At 40.0% G+C, this 18,567-nt stretch overlaps 1 protein-coding gene across 1 annotated transcript in view; it reads right to left on the bottom strand.

Moving 5' to 3' along the window:
- HSD17B12 (hydroxysteroid 17-beta dehydrogenase 12) overlaps positions 1–18,567 on the bottom strand; it is an 81,904-nt gene that overhangs the window by 38,697 nt on the left and 24,640 nt on the right. Inside the window, 2 exon segments of the mRNA XM_058806366.1 lie at positions 7,525–7,600; positions 12,007–12,053. Of these exon segments, the coding sequence (XP_058662349.1) occupies positions 7,525–7,600; positions 12,007–12,053 (123 nt within the window).

Raw genomic sequence — 18,567 nt, 5'->3', positions numbered from 1 at the left:
ACTCTGGCTGAAGCTGCACAAGGAGGGGCTAGGGCACAATCCCGAGCTATTTCAGGGGGATGCGCAACGTGAAGCGTGGGAAGGTTGTTATTGTGCAGTAGGCAGCTTCTCAAACTCCCCTTCCTCTCCTCTTTCCCCAACACTATTTTCAACCCCCCATGATTTTTTTAAAATATTCATTGATGTATTTGTTGTTACTAAGCATGAAGAGAGGTATTTTTCATTCACTTAATCATTTTAGGAAGGGCATATGGGCTATTTCCCATACTTCCTGTAACATTTCCTTTCCCTTAATGCCATTATTATTGTCTGTGACAATGTGTACACCTGACATGTGTATACATGTAAACATGAATTTTGCATCACTTTTTGCAAAATGGAGTCTAAATTCTTCAGCCATATACTTATTAGAACCGTAATTATTTTTAAAAAGCCCAACATCTTTTTTTCAGATTTAGGCTCAACAGAATAAATTCCAGAAAGACCAGAAAAAATACACTGTAAGAAGAACTTAGTGTCACTTATAGAGACTGAAAGCTGTCATACCATGGATTAACAAATTGTGCCCTTACTCTCAAGTAAATTTCAAGACATTTAAGTCAGTCACTCTACTTGAATTAAAGCAAATTTTAAAAGGGAAACAAGTTTCTAGGTTAATTCAGCATTATCTTTTATAGCTCCAATTCAGCATCCACAGTAAAATATTTGCTGTATCCCAAAGTCAGGCACTTAAAAGGACAAGTTTTCCATTTTCTCCAAAGTATTACTTGTAAGGAAAAATCCATTGTTACTTAGTCCCCATCTACTGCTCAAAAAAATAGAGCACCCACTCAGCACTGGGAGTGTGGCACGGAGTTACAGTAGGCATACTTTTATACAGTAGCTACAGAAATTTGAAAATTGTTTATTTCTCATATTCAAGGATTTTTTTTAAAGAATTTGTTGTGCAGAACAAATCAACTGAGTTTCCTTTCTCTAGGAAGAGCAACTAACTAGCATTTTTTCCCTCACCACAACATATTCATGAAAAACCATAGAAGCGATTATCACTATTTCCTCAGTAGAGAAGTCTATCGGGGATTTTTACAGCTCTGACAGATAAAAAGGACTTGATGTAATGGAACTTAATCTGCTAAAAAAGTGACATAAGACTAAAATACACATTCATAGAATGAAGTTGCAGAAGGAAGACAGCACTGTTTGCACCACATAGTCCCTTCTTGTGCCAGAGAGAGACTATTCCTTGCAGGGACACTTAAAAGGCCTGATTTTAAGCCCCTTGGTAATACAGCTTCTACCAGTTGGCTTAAACTAAATTTTCAAAACAGATTTTCACCCAATCCAATGTGAAAACAATCCAATACTTATCTTTTCATGTGATGTTCAGTGTATTTTACACTGAAAGTGATAAGCAATAGATTGCAGCTCACATGTTAACACAAGGTGTTCAAAGGCCCAGAGGTTCTTGTTTTGGCATCCCTAAAGGCTTATGTTACAGATGGGTTGTTAGCAGAGACAGGCATTATGTTCCTGAGTATTACAGAAAATGCAGTGTATCCCCCCCACACAACTACTGCCAGGCAGAGGCAGCAGTGACCCCAAACATTTGCAGGGAAGACAATTCAATACTTTTGAAAGCCAGGTTGTTCAACTCTGGCTTTCAAAAGTACCAAGGAAGGCACTTGCCCATTGATCCAATTACCTAACATGTAAAGCTTTAAGACTCAAGAAACCATTAGGTCCCAGAGTTAGTCCTGATCCTACAGGCACAATATACAGAGTATGAGGCTACTTCTGCTGCATTTATATTCAGACAAGGAAACCCAAAGTCCTGCATTCATATTTAAATAACCTTCATACATTCCTTTCCCTGGACTTCCTGGGTTTATTAGCTATTAGTAAGTACTGCATAGAAACACACTGGCAGTGAGGTTCACAGCAAGCACCTTCTTTCTGGAAGAAACTCACTCAGTCCTACCAGGTGTGAAAAAGCACCATCTCCTAGAGCTTGCAAGCTCACCTACTGCTTTGTGGAACCCCTACACTGACCAATAAAGTTCCTGGTTTTCATCCTTAAAACCACCTGTGACACGTGATCTGTTACTCCCTATGCTGACAGATGATATGGGAAGGAAGTCCTTCTGCAAGGATATCACTGGTCATCTGCAGAACATTTACCTGTGTATGGTCCTACCAGACTGCTACCTCAAAACTCTCCTAAGAGGTGAAGTAGTTCTAGGACTGCATCCTGTAGTCTGCAGGGCATCTGTCAAGTGTTGCTCTCTAAGTAGTCTGTTCAATTTCTTTAAATGAATCCAGACAAAATGTCAATGAGAAAAGTCAAGAGAAGACCATAAAAAAAGAAGGATTAAGCGGGAAAAATATCCAGCCACAGAATCAGAATTCTTCTTAAAGAAGACAAAAATTCAATATTAAAAATAAGCTCCTTTTCCAATAGCTCTATTTTTTACATCAGGGTCATCTACATAATTTATTAACAAATTAATGAAAGTTAATTCAGTTTGAATCCTCTGTCCACTCTCTACAATGCCCACCAACTGCTCCTTTAGTAAGTGGCTCACACAAGGCAAAACCAAGAGAACTTCCTTCGCTTCATCCAAGGGAAACTTTCTTCAGAGATTAAATTCAAGAGTTCATTATCAAAGACCCTCACACTACAACACTACAACTTTATGTGAAAGGTGACTTCAGTGCATCAAAACAAGTCTAAAATATTTGAAACTATTTTGTCAAGTCCAAGCAATATATGAGGATTTCAAGTATGTCAACCTGAACCTGGTTCAGGTGATAGAAGGCTGCAAACGTATTCATTTACCTTAAAATAGATCACAAAAGGTCAGAATAACTGCCAGATTCACTTAGTCTTCAAGTTAAGCTCAGGCAAGTGAATCTTTTCATTTCTGTGCAAAGAATGTCATTTCTGTGCAAAAGATGTCCCCTTCCTCTCAGAACTTGTCTGCATTTCAACCTCCTCTATTAAACACAAATATTCTCACTTGCCAACTCCAAAATGTGAGAAGGATGTACTGGGATGCAGCAGAGAGGAAATCTGAGTGACAGGGCAGAGATGAAGGAGCCAAGTGCTCCAAGGGAGGTGCAGGTGAGCATCTGCAGGGCCAGGTTTGCCATGGGAGCATGGCCCATTTGCTGCAGTGGGTCATGGTGAGGGATGGGGCACAAGCACAGGGGTCAGCATCACGTCTGCTTCAGGATGCTGCCCACAACCTGCTCACCAAGAAAGCAAAAGAAAACTGTAAAAGCCACCCGCCTAGGAAATGGGGAAGAAACATTTCTGGGTTTGGCACCACATCCCATTTTTGCACTCAAAAATCATGCCAGAGTATTAGAACACAAGAGACCCTGAATATAAGCATGACAGTTATCACTTAATGATACCCAAAATCTTAGGGTTAGAGAGTAGCTCAAGATGAAGCTACCATGACTAAGCAACTTAGACACACTACACATTGGGCTGAGGAAAGCTACTGGAATGAAACAGCTACATAGATTTTCGCAAAATTGCCAAAAATCTTTCTTTCCTTATAGAAGAAACTTGTACTTTCTTATAGACATGTAGCAGAATCCAAGTTTTGAACATTAGTTCCCAATGCATGTAAGGCTGTATGTATGTAGTTTCCAAATATGAAAGGCTTATAGGGTATTCCTATTAAATGTTAATTTTTGAGAATACATTGGAAAAACAATTGATTTCTCTAAATTCAAACAGTTTAATTGGAGCCCATTTTATCGTCTGTGTGTATGTAAAACTAAACCACCAACTTGAAAGCAGTAAATAGAAATTTCCTTTCATTATATAATTGATGACAAAATCTACCATGTTGCTTTTATATGCACTCACCTACAAGTAAGTAGTTACTCAGACTTGTAAGCAGAAACACCAGCAAGCAGTAGCAGTTTTTTCCTGGCTCTTGCAGCTCATGCTCAACTCCATGAAGTGTCCTGTGAAGTTCTCAATTCCCTCAGAACAAACTTATCCAGTGCAGTAACTGAAGCTTTTCTGCCTGCAAATCCATGGTTCAAGAACCAACTGCTAGCACAGAGCACCAGAGATGTCTTGGACCATGCTCATTATTAAATACAGCAAATCAGGAAATAGACTCATTATGTGGCACTCAGACAATTGTCTCCATTCAGAGAGAAATTTTCTTCCTGATCCTCCCTGAATGTTTAGAAGTGTTTAACAATGCAATGCAACAGACACTTCAGAAAAGTGGTGGAACAGTGAAGCAGCATGAACTAAACTAGAGAAGCCTTCTTTACAGTGACCTTAATCGTCTGTGCTTGTGCCTGACAACTTGATTAAAAGATCCAATATACTTCCATAAAACTTATATAATTCCTCATAAAGGTTGTCCATGATGACTGAAGAGGAAATTCTAAATTTTTTCTTCAGTCAGTGGCTAACACTTTATTTCTTAATAGAGTATCTCTATTATCCAATATTCTCCCTATTGTGTCCTATATTGTCCCTATATCCATATTTCTTAGGGAACAAAAAGCAGAATTTCTCTTTTACAGCAAATCCTACAACACCTAAGTACTCTGCAAAAAAAAAGCTTTAAAACATGCTTGAAAACACAGTGAAAAATCTTGTAAAGTCTTCAAAAACTTGTAATTGACCCACTAATTTTTGTTGCTCAAACTGAGCTGCACATTCAGAACATCTGGTGTTCCTATAACATCAATTCAGCCACTTTAATGTGCATATGCACATTAAAAAAAAATCAGCTCCAGGTCAGCTGGCATTTAACATGCAGAAAGACATAGTCCCTTATGATGGTGGTTATACAACTTGTATTTTGTAAATAGATGTCACTCCTAGTTGAAGTCTACCCTATGAGCAGATGAGCCTTCTGAAGTAGAACGAACACACCTGAGTCTGAAAACCCCTGTCATTATTTATGGCAGAGCGTATCTATCCATTCAATAGGATAAGCATGAAATTGATTAACGAAAAGGAGGAGCAAACTGAAAACATGCACAGAATCACACAACTCAAAGAACTGGAATTAGTTAAACAGCTATTCTTCCTTAAAGTGATTAAGAGTCATTACTCAAGAGGAGCAAGCTCTGTGCCAATTTGAAGAACAATGGACCACTATAAAGAAGTTTAAAGTTACCTTAGAAGCCTGCAAGGGAACCATTTAGGTAATTACAGACTTAGCATTAAAAAAGTCACCCACCTTATATATGACAACATCTAAGCAGACTGCAGAGACCACATGGAACTGAATACAAGACAATTCTGTCCAGCTAAAACCTAGCAGGATCTGAAAGTGCAACTCAGGCTTGCTTGTTCATGCAGACTATCCTAACCCTTCAGTAGATGCCACGATGAACAAGGTATACTTTTCAGTAGCTCAGTGTTGTCAAAAGAAGCGTTCTGAAAACCCAGCATGAGTCATCTCAATTCACAACAGTTTAGGAAAGGAAGCAGAAAAATGTTTGGGTAAGGCCTAACAGTAATTATGTATTAAAGGCTGCTTCACATAGGGAAATGTACCTATTTTTTTAATCTGAGAGCCTCCCCCAGCAGCTACCATGTAAGTGCTGAAGCTCAAAGCAGTAGATTTATCTATCTTGTCAGCATCACGCTTAATTCCCAGGGAGAAAGAGATACCCAGACTGTTACAGAAAGGGTTATGACCACCCTCAAGAAGCTTGCCACTTCATGCATAGGTGTTTGATTCCTGAACAAGACTATTTGTAGAAACTTCTTTCAGTTATAGCTTGACTTAGCAAAACTAGTTTATGTAACGTTGCTAGAAACGTGACTGCACATGCCCACACAAATGCAGCAAACTATCATCCAGCTACTGCAGTGAACCACCAAAAAACACCCCCTTGTTGTAGCTTCCTTATGTATGGGCAGCAAGCATCAGCAGTGAGACAGGTTACCCAGGCAGTGACACCTATTCTGCTGCATTTACACTGTCACTACACTGCCCAGAGTGTCACAGGTAGGTCCAGACACTGCCGTGACTGCCTTAAATGAAGGATACTAATGAACAATGCCACTTACTTCCAAATCAGGGGAAGACAGAACTTGATGACAACTTTGCTCTAAGAAAGAATGCTCTTTACAACTTAAACATACACATAAGAAAGAATAATTTTCTGTCTAGAAAACAGTTTGATATGTCATCTTACATTGGACACTAAAAGCCAGAAATAGTGACATTGATATCAACAGAACTGTATGTTCTGAATTTACAGATTCAGTACAACAGCTACTGTTTAGCAAGTTGAAGTCCTTGAGTTTTTCAGTCATCCTTACTTTCACTCAGCAATCCTTTACAACTTCATACAGCACAGTGTGTTGACTCTTTACTTAGGGGATTATGCTTTATAGTAAAACAGTGCCACTAACAAATACACAGAATTTTTTAGTAAATTTAAGCAAAAATTATACATTTATGACCTTGGAAAGAGAGTAAACCATTTTAGAAAGCCTAAACAAGACAAGAGAGGGTAGCACAGAAGCATCACCTTAAAGCTTTCTTTGCCCAACATCATTATGCTGAGAAACCTGTTTTATAGTACACAACTTCTACTCCTGCTTATCAAAACCTTTTCACATGGTTATATTTCTCACTTTATCTTGACATACACTACACAAACTAATAACCTTGCATGAAATATGCCTTAATAAAAGAGATATAGATTAGAAGAGGAATTCTTGTGGTTTAGATTATACTTTGCTCTGATTGGGAAATCATTTGTCAGCATGAGACTTGAGGAAGTTTTTTTCCTAACTGATCCTGTAGAAATACCCATTTGTGATTGAAACACTAAAGTTGCTCCCTTATTTTTCCATTACAGCCATTTACTACACACTTACTGAAGAAACAATCCCTAATACACGTTCTTAAACACATTAACTCATTCCATATATTCTTATGACTATGAACACTCATCACCTCAAAAGAGCTTACAGGTCTCTAATATATTATTTGAGTAGTTTATTCAAACAAAACAAAAAAGAGGGAGATGCTACCCACAATAAATCTGTATACTTGGTAAGACAGCAAATAACAAAGAAAACACTTTCAACAACTTTTAGTTGCAAAGAAACCACCCTTATGGCTGGACCCCATTAAATCAAACTTGCTTCAAACAGAGAGAATATTCAGATGGAGAAATGACTGCATGTTTCTTGCCTTATTATGATTTTAGACAACTACTACTATGTGAATAGGTGGTATTTCAGTCTGGCCTGGTAAGCTATTCTTATGGAAGACTAACAGTTTTAGGAGTACTTATTTCAGAATTAAGCCCTATTGTTCTCAGAAGTTAAATATGAAGAGCTGTAAAATTGAACTGCAAGGCCTTTACCACTTATATCTATAACATTTGCACTGTGCACAAGAGCAAACTCTTTTCAAAATCAGAGCTGTATATATTAGCATGTATGAAATTCATGTGCAATTGCATTTATTTATAAGCATGCCAGTGAAGTTTAGGGAAGAAGTTTTAACTCACTTATTTCAGTAGAAACCTGGTCCAGTTTTTCTTTTGACCTACTGATTAGAACCACCTTCATTCCACGTCTTGCTAACTGCAAGAAGACAAAACAGGAGACATTAGAATAGTCATAAATCACTTCCAAGTTAGTATCATAATCAAAGCAATTGCAAAATTCATCAAACATCTCAACAATATATGACCAGCAAGTCTGAAAAAAATACAATTTTAAATAGAGATACAAAGGGGAAAACCAGGATAAATACTTCCATGTTATTTCTTATTTAATTCCATTCACACCATGCTATCTTCTCAGTCATCTAATGGAGGTGGATAGGCACATTTATAAAACAGAAAACAAACAGTGGATATTTTACAGAACTTTTACACTACCTCTGCAAGTCAGAGCAAAGATATTATTATCCATAATGAAGTTTATCATGCCAAGTTGAGATATCCATGGTCACTTGAACACCTGTGTTGCAACTCAATACTTCCTCCCTTTAGTAAGGCTCCACTCTTACTTTGTACTACTCATAGGTATTAAGGTTAATTTACTTCTAAAACTCTTTTAGGGAAGCTATCTGAGGAAATTAAGATGGGGCCAGAGCATACTCTGGTCATCAAATCAGACCTGCCACTGCAAGTTTAAAATGAGATCTAACAACTCAACTGAAAAGTGTCTGCAGGACGACAGCTACATATCTGAATTACTCTGAAATGAAAATTATGTTTGTGACTACTACAAGTAGAAACAATGTATCTGTCCACAGTTCAAAGTGGCTTTGACACTTAAGACCTACACATAAAAACTATGTATGTTGTCATTGCTCCAGTAAAGCTCCTTCACTGCCTTCAGAAGCTGATGAGAATGGGACTCTGATGGAATTTTTAAAAAACCACAACAACAAAACACACAGACCCAAAACCCTCAAAACACTACACCACAGTACAGCCACAACCTGAAGTGGTTTAAAGCTGTCCACTTTTCTAGCAGGCGAATGCAAAGCAGCAGTGATTCTGTCAGACAGAGGTATGGCAGAATTCATCAGTGAACTCTCTACTTTACTTCCAGGTGTGATCTCTAAGCAGTAGAAATCTCATACTAGATCTCATGAGCATAGAGTGAGGTGTGGTGACACCAAAGACACCACAGGAATCACTAGCAAAAAGCTGCCAGGTTCAGGCTCACAGGCAACTTAAGCCTTCTGCTGGAGAAAATGACGTGGTGTTCCAAGAATTACTGGCTGAACGGGATGAACACATCCAGCCAACTGCAGAGAAGCACCTGGCTCACGGGAACACACTCTCCATGAAGCCCATGGTAGGCTTGGAAGGCACCAGGAAGAAGGGAAAAGCACTCTCATTCCACAGGATCAAGGCAGTGAAGGCCTTACATACCTAACCTGCTAGGACAATCTGACAGTAATCTACTCAGAATCCAAAATAACTGCTGTCCCATAAGGCAAAAAGCACCAGAGATCTTCCTCATGGATGCAAAGCTCCAGACTGCAGACAGAGGAGTTTGCTTTCTTTCAGCAGTCATGACCCTTGGGCTCTCAGACTGCTTCAGTAGGTACCTGGGCTTAATGGAAAAGTATTCATCTGTATTTGTCTCAAAAGCCAAGGAAGTAAAGTGATGCCAATACATCCAGTCAGTGGAATTTCACCACATTTAGAGAATTTCCACCACAAGGGCAAGCTTGAGAGAAACCTCTGCTATGTTCAAACTGAAGGGATGCACTCGGAGAAATAGTTTCCAATCTGAAATTGGAAACCCTTTTGCAAGTGGAGTTCTAAGTAGAAAACACATAAAGGAGCCAAGAGAAGACCCTGTAACTAGGAACAAATATCACTAAGAGAAGTAATCAAAATTGAAAAAGATACAGCACTTGAGAGCAAGTTCAATTAAGGTGCCTGATGAACACTCAGCCTTCACTGGTATAGACCTAGTGGGTTGAAAGGAAACAATCATCCAAAGAGAGATAATGATCCCTGCTTTGTAGATAACCTGTCATTACACTTGTCCCTTTGGCCAATATCCTTAGGGTCCTGAAATGGCAGAATGACAGGACCTCAAAACTTACCATAAAAACTCACCCAGAGTAGCATATGTTGGGAAGCTACCCTTGTAGCCTAAGGATTGATGCAAGCAAGGGTCACCATTCTAATGGAGCCGATGAATGGAGGTGTTTGACTTCCTTAAATGCCATGTTAGTGACTACCACATTTTCCACTCTGGTAGCAAAACACAGCTGCTGTATAAACCCTTCCTCTCCAGGATGGAAAACAACGACATCAACAGTCAGCCAAAGCAAGGTTAAAGCTCTTGTTAGAATAGACATAGCAAGAGATTCTAAAAATGCTATACTAAACAGACGTGCATAGTAGAGTACTGCAGAGTATGCAATGGGATCACAACCTCTAGTTTATCACCAGCACACAAATAAGGCTAAGGTTGAATTTATACTAATGATTTTCAAAAACAAACAAAAGATAACGATAGAGAGGCAATGAATACTGACTCCTCATCATACCCTCAAAATATGAAACCTTTCACAAAGGGCTGATCTAGCAATGATAAGGATATGAGTGCTGGGCAAAGATTAAAGGTCTTAATACTGCAAGAGTGAAAATGTAGAAACAGTTCTTTGCTTGAAAAGGAAAATAATCTACAGAGCAGAGTATAACCCAAGATTCCATACACTCATAATGCTCTTCCATTGCTTTCCAGTGAGACCATATCAAACTTTCAAAGAGGCAATTCTCAACACACAGTTACAATTCTCACAAATTACTCCAAGGAAAAGGAAGTTGTCTACATGACTATAATCACAGCCATCAGGGCCCAAGTAGCCATATGCCAGCGGAATTTATAGTAGCCAGGAGGGAATTTTTAGTAGAAAATCAAGCCTCTTCTGGCAGACTTCTGTAGATGCCTCTAGAGTTAAAGACTGAGATATCTCTTCAGGTATTCCACATTTCACCCCACATCCACACTTGACTTTATCAAAGTACTCTTCATCCATTTAAGCTGTCAAAGGATGGATTTGTGTTTTATTCTAAATAAATGCCTAAGTAACAATAATAACTACAACTCAAAGTATGTTTTATTCTGTAGCCCTAGAATGAATACCTGTAGCCTTTGGGGTGCCCTCGGCTTACAGCAACCACTGCAAGGCAGCTGTGATAGACATAGTTTTCCAACAGAATCTCATACTTGTGATGCTTTCCTAATGGGGGTTTGAGGGCAGCAGTCAGCCAGCAGCAGACATCCATGCTCAAAAGCAGCCTAGTTCTTAGAGACATTTCAGAACATAAAGCAAGCTCTCATTTTATTCACCCAGTACCTTGCCATATAGATCCTGAAACTAATCTCCCATGATGTTCAGGTGGTGTCTCCCACACCAGAGGACTTCCTCCTGATAATGCTCTGCTGTGGGCACAGTGACCTCCTTCCACTTGCTCTAGACATTTAAAATTAAGTGTTGCATCATTTGCTTTGGTGCCATGTAACTGGGGTGCCTGGCAGCTATGAGCTGTGAGCAATATGTCAGGGTCAGGTGCTGCTGGCACCAGGCTTAATCCCTTTTGCAGCCAACTCCCCTTTCTCAAACTAGGACTATGAAGTACTACTTCCTGCAAAGTAGAAATGAATTTGGGGGCTAGAGCTGCAGATAGCAGGGCAAGACACATCAGGATGACAGGAAATCCAAAGGACAAGGACTACCCATGAAGAGGAATGCCATTTTCCCTGTGGACTTCACAAAACAAAAAAAAAAAAAAAAAAAAAAAAGAAAAAAAAACTAAGGAAAGGGGAGTCTCTCACGGCTGATCTCACACAAAATCATGCTGGTGTTTCAGAAAACACAAAAATGAGCACAGACAGGCTCACTCTGATACTAATGCTGAGTTTAAAGTTATTTTTGCTATAAATTGTTGTAGTCAGCATTATTTGTCATTATGTTCTCTGGGCTTATAGGCTAAATTACCCTATACTAACAGGCACTTTCTTAAGCAATACATTCCAGTATATGAAATATATTTGGAGCCCACATATCCATCAAGAGCAAAAGTACAGTAGAAGAGATAAAGGTAAAACCCAGCTTCAGAGACTTCATGAACTAGAGAAAATAATTGGAAGTTACTGCTGGCAGCTGTAAATGCCATTTAGTCAGTGCCTGGAAGTACCAAAAGGAATTACCAAGGGCTGAGAAAGTTACAATTCTTTTAAAGATGAAGGAAGTTAAAAATAAAAACTGAAGGACAAGGTAAGAGCTGAAAATACAGTTCACAAATAAAAGAAACTAACAAGAAACTAACAAAAAGAGATACAATTTTGGTTGGTTAGCAGAGGAAGGCAAGGTAGAGGACCTCTTTCTCCACAGAAATCTATGTTAAAATAAGGTGAGGAAATACCACATGCAGCTTGATGGAGTTGAGTCAGCTTGTCATATTGCCAAGAATCAAGACAGACTTCCAAGTGGTGAGAATTCTTACCTCTTCTGCATAGGCTTTTCCAATCCCATCAGTAGCTCCCGTGACCACTGCAACAAAAAAAAAAAAAAGACAAATCTGCATTAGTTGCTTCACAGAAGTAATTTCAAGGTGTGTGTTTGATTGTAGGCTATTAAAGTACTCATTCCAGACAGAAACATACCAAAGTCTCTGGAACAGGGACTCCTATGAAATTACTTTAACAACTCACACTAAAACCTTTCCATAGATAAAAAAGGAGAGAAAGAAAGGAAATTAGGAGTCTAATGTGTTTCAAGAATCAGGTTCAGCACCCCTTCTAAAGCCAGGCCTCTGTCCTAATACTCTTCTTCAGAAACCTTGTGGACTAAGAGATTTCCAAGCCATTTAACTTAAAAAAAAAAAAAAAAGGCTGATTTGTGACTATTAAACCAGCTGTCAACTTAGCTTTAACTGTACAGTAAAATAAAAAGTATCTCAAATCCAGTAAGCATCCAAGAAAACAGATTTTAGGACACAGGCAACAGCTTTCTGTTAGTGTTCCTCCAGCAGATTTCAGTTCCTCGTGGCCATTGTGCTCACCAGCACTAGTATGAGCTACTGATCCAGGCATCAGCTGCAAGCTAGGCTTCTACAGCTTAAACTTTCTCACCTGTGGGTGACTGGATCTGTGTCAAGCTTCAAGTCTTTCTAAGATTCTTTTCCACAAGCTGAGAAGCTGTGAGTGACTCAACATGCCATTAGTTTGACAGATTATTCCAGGGCTCTCGCCACACTAGTAGCTATCATCCCAGTAAATAGCAATTCCTCCATACAGAAACTGCTTTTCCAACCTCTTTTTGTGCAAGTAAATTAAGCACAACTTTTTTTTTTCTCTCTCAGCTTTTTGCTCGCACTGAACCCAACACCTACACCTCAACATCCTTCCATTTTTAGCTCTCCTGTCCAACCTGTCATTTACCTGTCTCTGCTCTCACTCTCCAAGCAGCCACAGAACACACCTGACTTTTTCTGTTTGTCGTTTTATCAGATCAGAAGAGCTTGGTTTGTGCTTCCTCTGCTTATCACTGAATGTAGCCATAGCCAAATAACTGGACTTGCTTAATGTTTCAGAACAGTGAACTGGGAGTGTTGGTTTAACTCTCAGGTCAACCTCTATCTGAATGAAAGTCATAGCAGACAGAGGTGCTGTCTGGCATTGGGATTCAGCAATAGCTTCCCTTTGGAGCACTGGAAGGAGACATGCTTGCAGATGATTTGATTAGTTACTGCTTGCAGATCCCCTCTAACAGTTAGCATGCAAACTGCAGCCAGAATATTTCTGTTTGAGTAATAACAGCTAGGAAATGCTGTAAGCCTTTCAGTCTCTGTGCCTGCTACCTATAAATAAGTAGCTATAATAACGAAAGATTAAACTGCTGCAAAGGTCCTATTTGAGTTTGAATGGTCCAGCAACAATTCAGTAACAGGCTAGAAATAAAGATGCAGTCATATCCCTGATTTAAGTGAAATTCACAGATGACCACAGATGAAGGTACATGCATATATGTTTATCCCCTCCCTGGTTTCAGGGTTTATTTCCAAGATGACATAACTCCAGCATGATAAGGATATGCACACTGCACACACGGGATGCTCAAACTCCCAACAGAGCTCTGGCTGCTGCACTGTCAGTGCCAGGGAATTTTATTGAGAAAATCAAGTATCTGTGTAACACTGCTTTGCCACTTCCTATCCAGGCACCATTAGGGAAGTGTGAGTGACAGTTTTGGTACAGAAACAAAGCCATGTAAGGAAAGGTGAAGCAAGGGTCCAAATGACCAATAGAAATCAGACTTTAGGGAAGAAATCAAGAATACTTTCCCAGGAGCCCATTTCCTGCAACCAATTGGACCAATATTGTTGCCCATTCAGCCAGACACACCACAGTCCTGCAGGACAGCATGATCCCTTTAACAAGCTTCAGTTTCAGCCTTGTTGACCTGGGATTCACATTATGTATTATCATAAAAGTAATTTTTGCATCAGCAAAACAATGAAGTACACAGGAGTACAGTGAAAACAGTACCAGGACCCCTCCCCATAAGGGTCACAACAGTAACTGGACAAGTTCTAAGCTGGCCCAACGTGGAAAACATTCAACTTCAGTGAGTTGGTGAAAGGGGTTGTTTCTTTCACCATAGTTAGTGAGGCACCTAAAGAAGAGACATTCCCTTTACCACTTAGATTGTTTCTTCTCTTCCAACTCAGAATTTACAGACTTAATGGTTTTATTCCCAGATAACAAGCTCAGCATTTCAAAACACTGTTTTCTGACACTGCAAGTTATTCCACTTCTAGCAGCTGCAGCCAAAAATGCATGCTCCATGAGGCAGGGACTCCAAAAAGCACCTGTAGCCCTTTAAAGGCTTAGTAAAGTACAAGTAGTTTCAGTCAAGGATATTTACTCATTTATTGAATCCATTGCTTAGGAAAATGGTAATGGAATCAGCTGGAGCACAAGACATAAGCTGAAGATCAGGGATTTCTAACTGCAGTGTGAGTAACAGGATGGTTTTTTTCCCTTTATAAGTCCTAGTTCAAATTAAAATAACCTGTAGTCCAGAGATTAAAGTACCCTCCAGAACAGAATGTGAGAAATTTAACTAAATCTGATGTACATGAAAATTACAAAATCCCATCAGGAAAAAAGCAGTGCTTGAGCCATCACCTGCAGAAACAGACTCCTGGTTAATACACATCCCTGTTTTGCTTCTGCTGCAGGAAAAGGCCTCAGGAGAGTGTGCAGCTAGTTTTTCTTAGCAATAAGGGAACTCCTCACAAGAGGACACTGAGACCATCATTAAATTAGTGGTTCCATGTGGAGAAGGATAACTGTCTTCTGCTCCATGCTCAACCATCTTGAAGAACAGACAGTACAAGGACTGCTTTCCAACACCTAACCTAAAACCTCTTTTTTTCAGGCCACACTTCCCTTCCTAAGGCCCTTTGAGAAAAGCCACCTGGCTCAATTCCCTCCCATTCCAAGCAAATGGATTTGCCATCTACAGCTGCACTGGGAGAGGCCATGGAGGTCAGCACCCACAGACTGAGAAGGGAAACATGCACCAGCACAGACCTGGCCTGCTGCTGGCCAGTTCAGCCAGCTCTGGTTACTGCTCATTTGCTGGATCCTAGTGAGCAGTGTGGAGGGTCAGAAAGGCTGCCCTGACAGGAATCTGCCAGAGCAGAAAGCAAAACTTAGACCTTACATTGTAAAAGCAGGGAAAAGAGGTGGAGTAAAGGCAACTGACAGGACCGACATCACAGAAGTCAATATTCAGCCACCAATAGTCTTCCTCCACATTTTAGATGACCTAAAGCTTCTACATTAGAAAGAGACTTAAAATTTTCATATTGATTACATTCATCTCAAGCTTCCATACTGGAGAGAAATGTTGCAGTTTCAACCACTCCAAAGCTGTGTCAGTTTAACTAAGTTTCTACTATCAACTTGATGTGCCCAAGCTAGTTTGACTCCAAGTGTGTATTAAAAGCTTTTGAATTCTGTTTCTTCTACAGACTGCCTTCCAACAAAAGTTACAAACTGACTGCAGTTGGCAGAGCTTAAAGAAGGCAAAGCAAGTAGGACAGAAATAAGTTATTGTCTATACAAGAAAGCTGCACCAGCACCTAAGTGTGATTATACACATTTACTCAGTAGTCAGACTAACTGTAGTAGCTTCCCACTTCAGCCATCTGCTGTCTCCAGGAGAGAAGCAAGAAGAGTGCCCAGGCAACTTGTGTGTGAGCCCACCAAGTAAATGTTTGCCTGAATGGAAGCTTATATTGCACCATTAGATAATTTTAGACAAAGAAGTCAACACCCATCTTTGCCTTTTCCCCTACAACCCTAAAAGTCAGGGGACAAAAAATAAGGGAAGGTATCCAGTAACACAACATACTCTGAGAAGAGCTCACTCCTAATAAATCAATACATGCACAGGCATTGGGCTGGAGATGTTCTACCCTGGGAAGCCCCCACTGGCCAGTCCTCAGCAGCTTAGGATACATGGTATTCCACAAAATAATAAGGCCTCACCTGGAACAGATTCCCATCTCAAGAACCTTTTTTGAAACTAGTACATGCATAACTAGAGAGCTGACATATACATCATCTTTTTTATGTTGCAAAAATAGCATGTCTAAAAATTCCTGTTCTGAGTCAGAGTCCACAAAGCCTAGCCCTAGTGAGTCCAGCACACTGAAAGAAACATCTCTTGCTCTTCTAGGAAATGGCATTTTGGGTAAGACTGGCATAATCACTGTTGTAATCAGTGACAGATGTATGTATGATAGCATCATCTAGTTCTGGCTTTCATTTCAGTTTTACATCAACAGTCTTATATTCCAAACCTTACACTGTTTGGAGTGGTAGACATCAAGTTGGAAAGCTGATAAAACTAAAATCATTATTCACGCTCGCCACTAGGGTACACCACCTCAGTATAAATTACTGTGAACCCACCCAGGCTTAGGTTGCAGTGATAGGGTGCAAAAAGAAACTGCCAATGTAGTATCAAGGTCTCCAAACAATGAGAGCAGTATGGGGCATCATCTGTTCACACTGCTGGAGGAGGTTATGCCACAGTTACCATTGTATATATACAAGTCATCAGCACAAGATCACAAGTCAGCAGTTAAATTTTTTATTACAGAATTATTCTTAATATGTCATGTAATCTTTTCCCTAAATCACCAAAATCTACACCTCAGTTCAGGATAGCATCTTTGTCCTAATGGCTGCGCCAGAATTTTGCTTCCTATGTGGTTGTGGGAAGAGAATAAAGAAAAAACAAACTCACACCTCCCCCCACAGACTTTTCAACTCCCACTTGGAGTTTAACTACACATCTTTGACCTCTTACAGTGATCTCTTTAATTGAAGATACAGCTATACAGGCACCCACCACAGCCTCTACTACTAGAATAGTTATTGACAGACACAGCTCATTAATTCTCTACACTTTAATACCCTCGAGTCAACTTATTTTCTAATGCTTCATAGCTTTTGCCCATATACAACAGGTATAAGGTAGTTCACAAGCACTGGCAACATTTCCTGGCCAGTACCAAACTGGCAACCCTCAATAAACAAGGTTAGAAAACCTCACCAGTCTGTGAGATGTGTCATCTTGCACTAAAAGGGAACAGCTTTCCTGTAATCAAAGAAGCCATAGACCAAGCCTGTGGAACACAAGCAGCCAGAGAGTGACTTCAGTCTAGAAGATTAAAATGACCAGTGGTACTTTAGGGGATGAAAATATGGACAAGTCTCCAGAAGCCTTACATAGGGGTAAATACACAAATGTTTCCAACAGCACCTGCATCCTTCAGAAATCCCACAGCCCATGGCTAAATATGAGAGATAAAGTGCCACCAACAGTGTGGGAAACTCACATGCTTTTTCTGCTTATAAGCAGTAACTGCCACTGTCTTGCCAAATAAGAGGTCACCAAAAACCATCCACCACCTCCTAAGAGGTATAATAGAGTTGTATTCCTTGCTCATAAAAAAGGAACTGCCATTCCAGAGCCAGGCAAACGCAGAACCCAGTAGTCATTGGCAGTCTGTTTTGTGACTGAAGTGAGTATTCAAGGCCCAGGGAGAACATTTTACTTGCTTCTCATGCAGCCAGGACATCTTAAAACAAAAGCAAAGAGTGGTGCAGTAAAACATGAGGCAGGCATGTAGAAATCATCTCATCTCAAGCAAAGGAGCAAGGACCAGTGTTGAAACAGGGAGAGGGAGCAACAGCAAGCATAGAAAATTCTACTGCAGTTCTGCAGAGCAATCACGCTGAAACAAGATTATAGATTCGTGACTCCCCAACTCAAGGTTAGACTACAGTGAAAAAAAAGAGCTTAAAGAGATCAAGCCTGCCTTCAGATACAAACACACGTTTTCCACAGCAAAATGAACTTCTGAGATGCCTAATGGAGATAAAGCACAGAATACCTTTATCCATATTGCCTCTAGCAAACAGCACCAGGCATACTCCTTGCAGTGCTTTGACTACCTGCACAATGAAGCTAGCAACTCTTAGGCATGTTCTCTACTTGTCTCTTCAAACTACAAATTCATTTTGGTTCAGCTTTTTTCCTGTTTTCATTCAGAAAAGCCCGAGTTTTTAGGCAATCTTTCAGAGTACTGCAGATGCACTCATGCATGTCATTACCTAGGAGGGAGAACTCAGGCCATCAGCAATGTTATTCTCCATAGACAGATGTGGGTCCAGCAACTTGGGAATACACCCTTCCTGTCAAAAAACTAAGCTAACTAACAGATTTCAAGGAGGGTAGCCTAGCTACATCTCCAATCCCCTGAGAAGGGTTCAAATTTGTTTCAAAATGGTCACTGCAGATCTAGTCTGTCTGCAACATCCTCCATTCACACAGAAGAGCCATCCCTGTCCTGCAAGACTGAACCCAGATACGAGTGAGGGTCTGTCACAGCACAGTACCCAGCTGCAGCACACATCTACATAAACTAGGACCCTCTGTGTATTGCTAAAGCAATACAGTTGAGAGAAACTTCACTGCACAG

This window comes from Ammospiza caudacuta, chromosome 6, assembly GCF_027887145.1.
Source record: "Ammospiza caudacuta isolate bAmmCau1 chromosome 6, bAmmCau1.pri, whole genome shotgun sequence".
NCBI lineage: Eukaryota > Metazoa > Chordata > Aves > Passeriformes > Passerellidae > Ammospiza > Ammospiza caudacuta.
The sequence above is the reverse complement of the archived record's forward strand: the minus strand, read 5'-3'. Positions and strand labels throughout refer to the sequence as shown.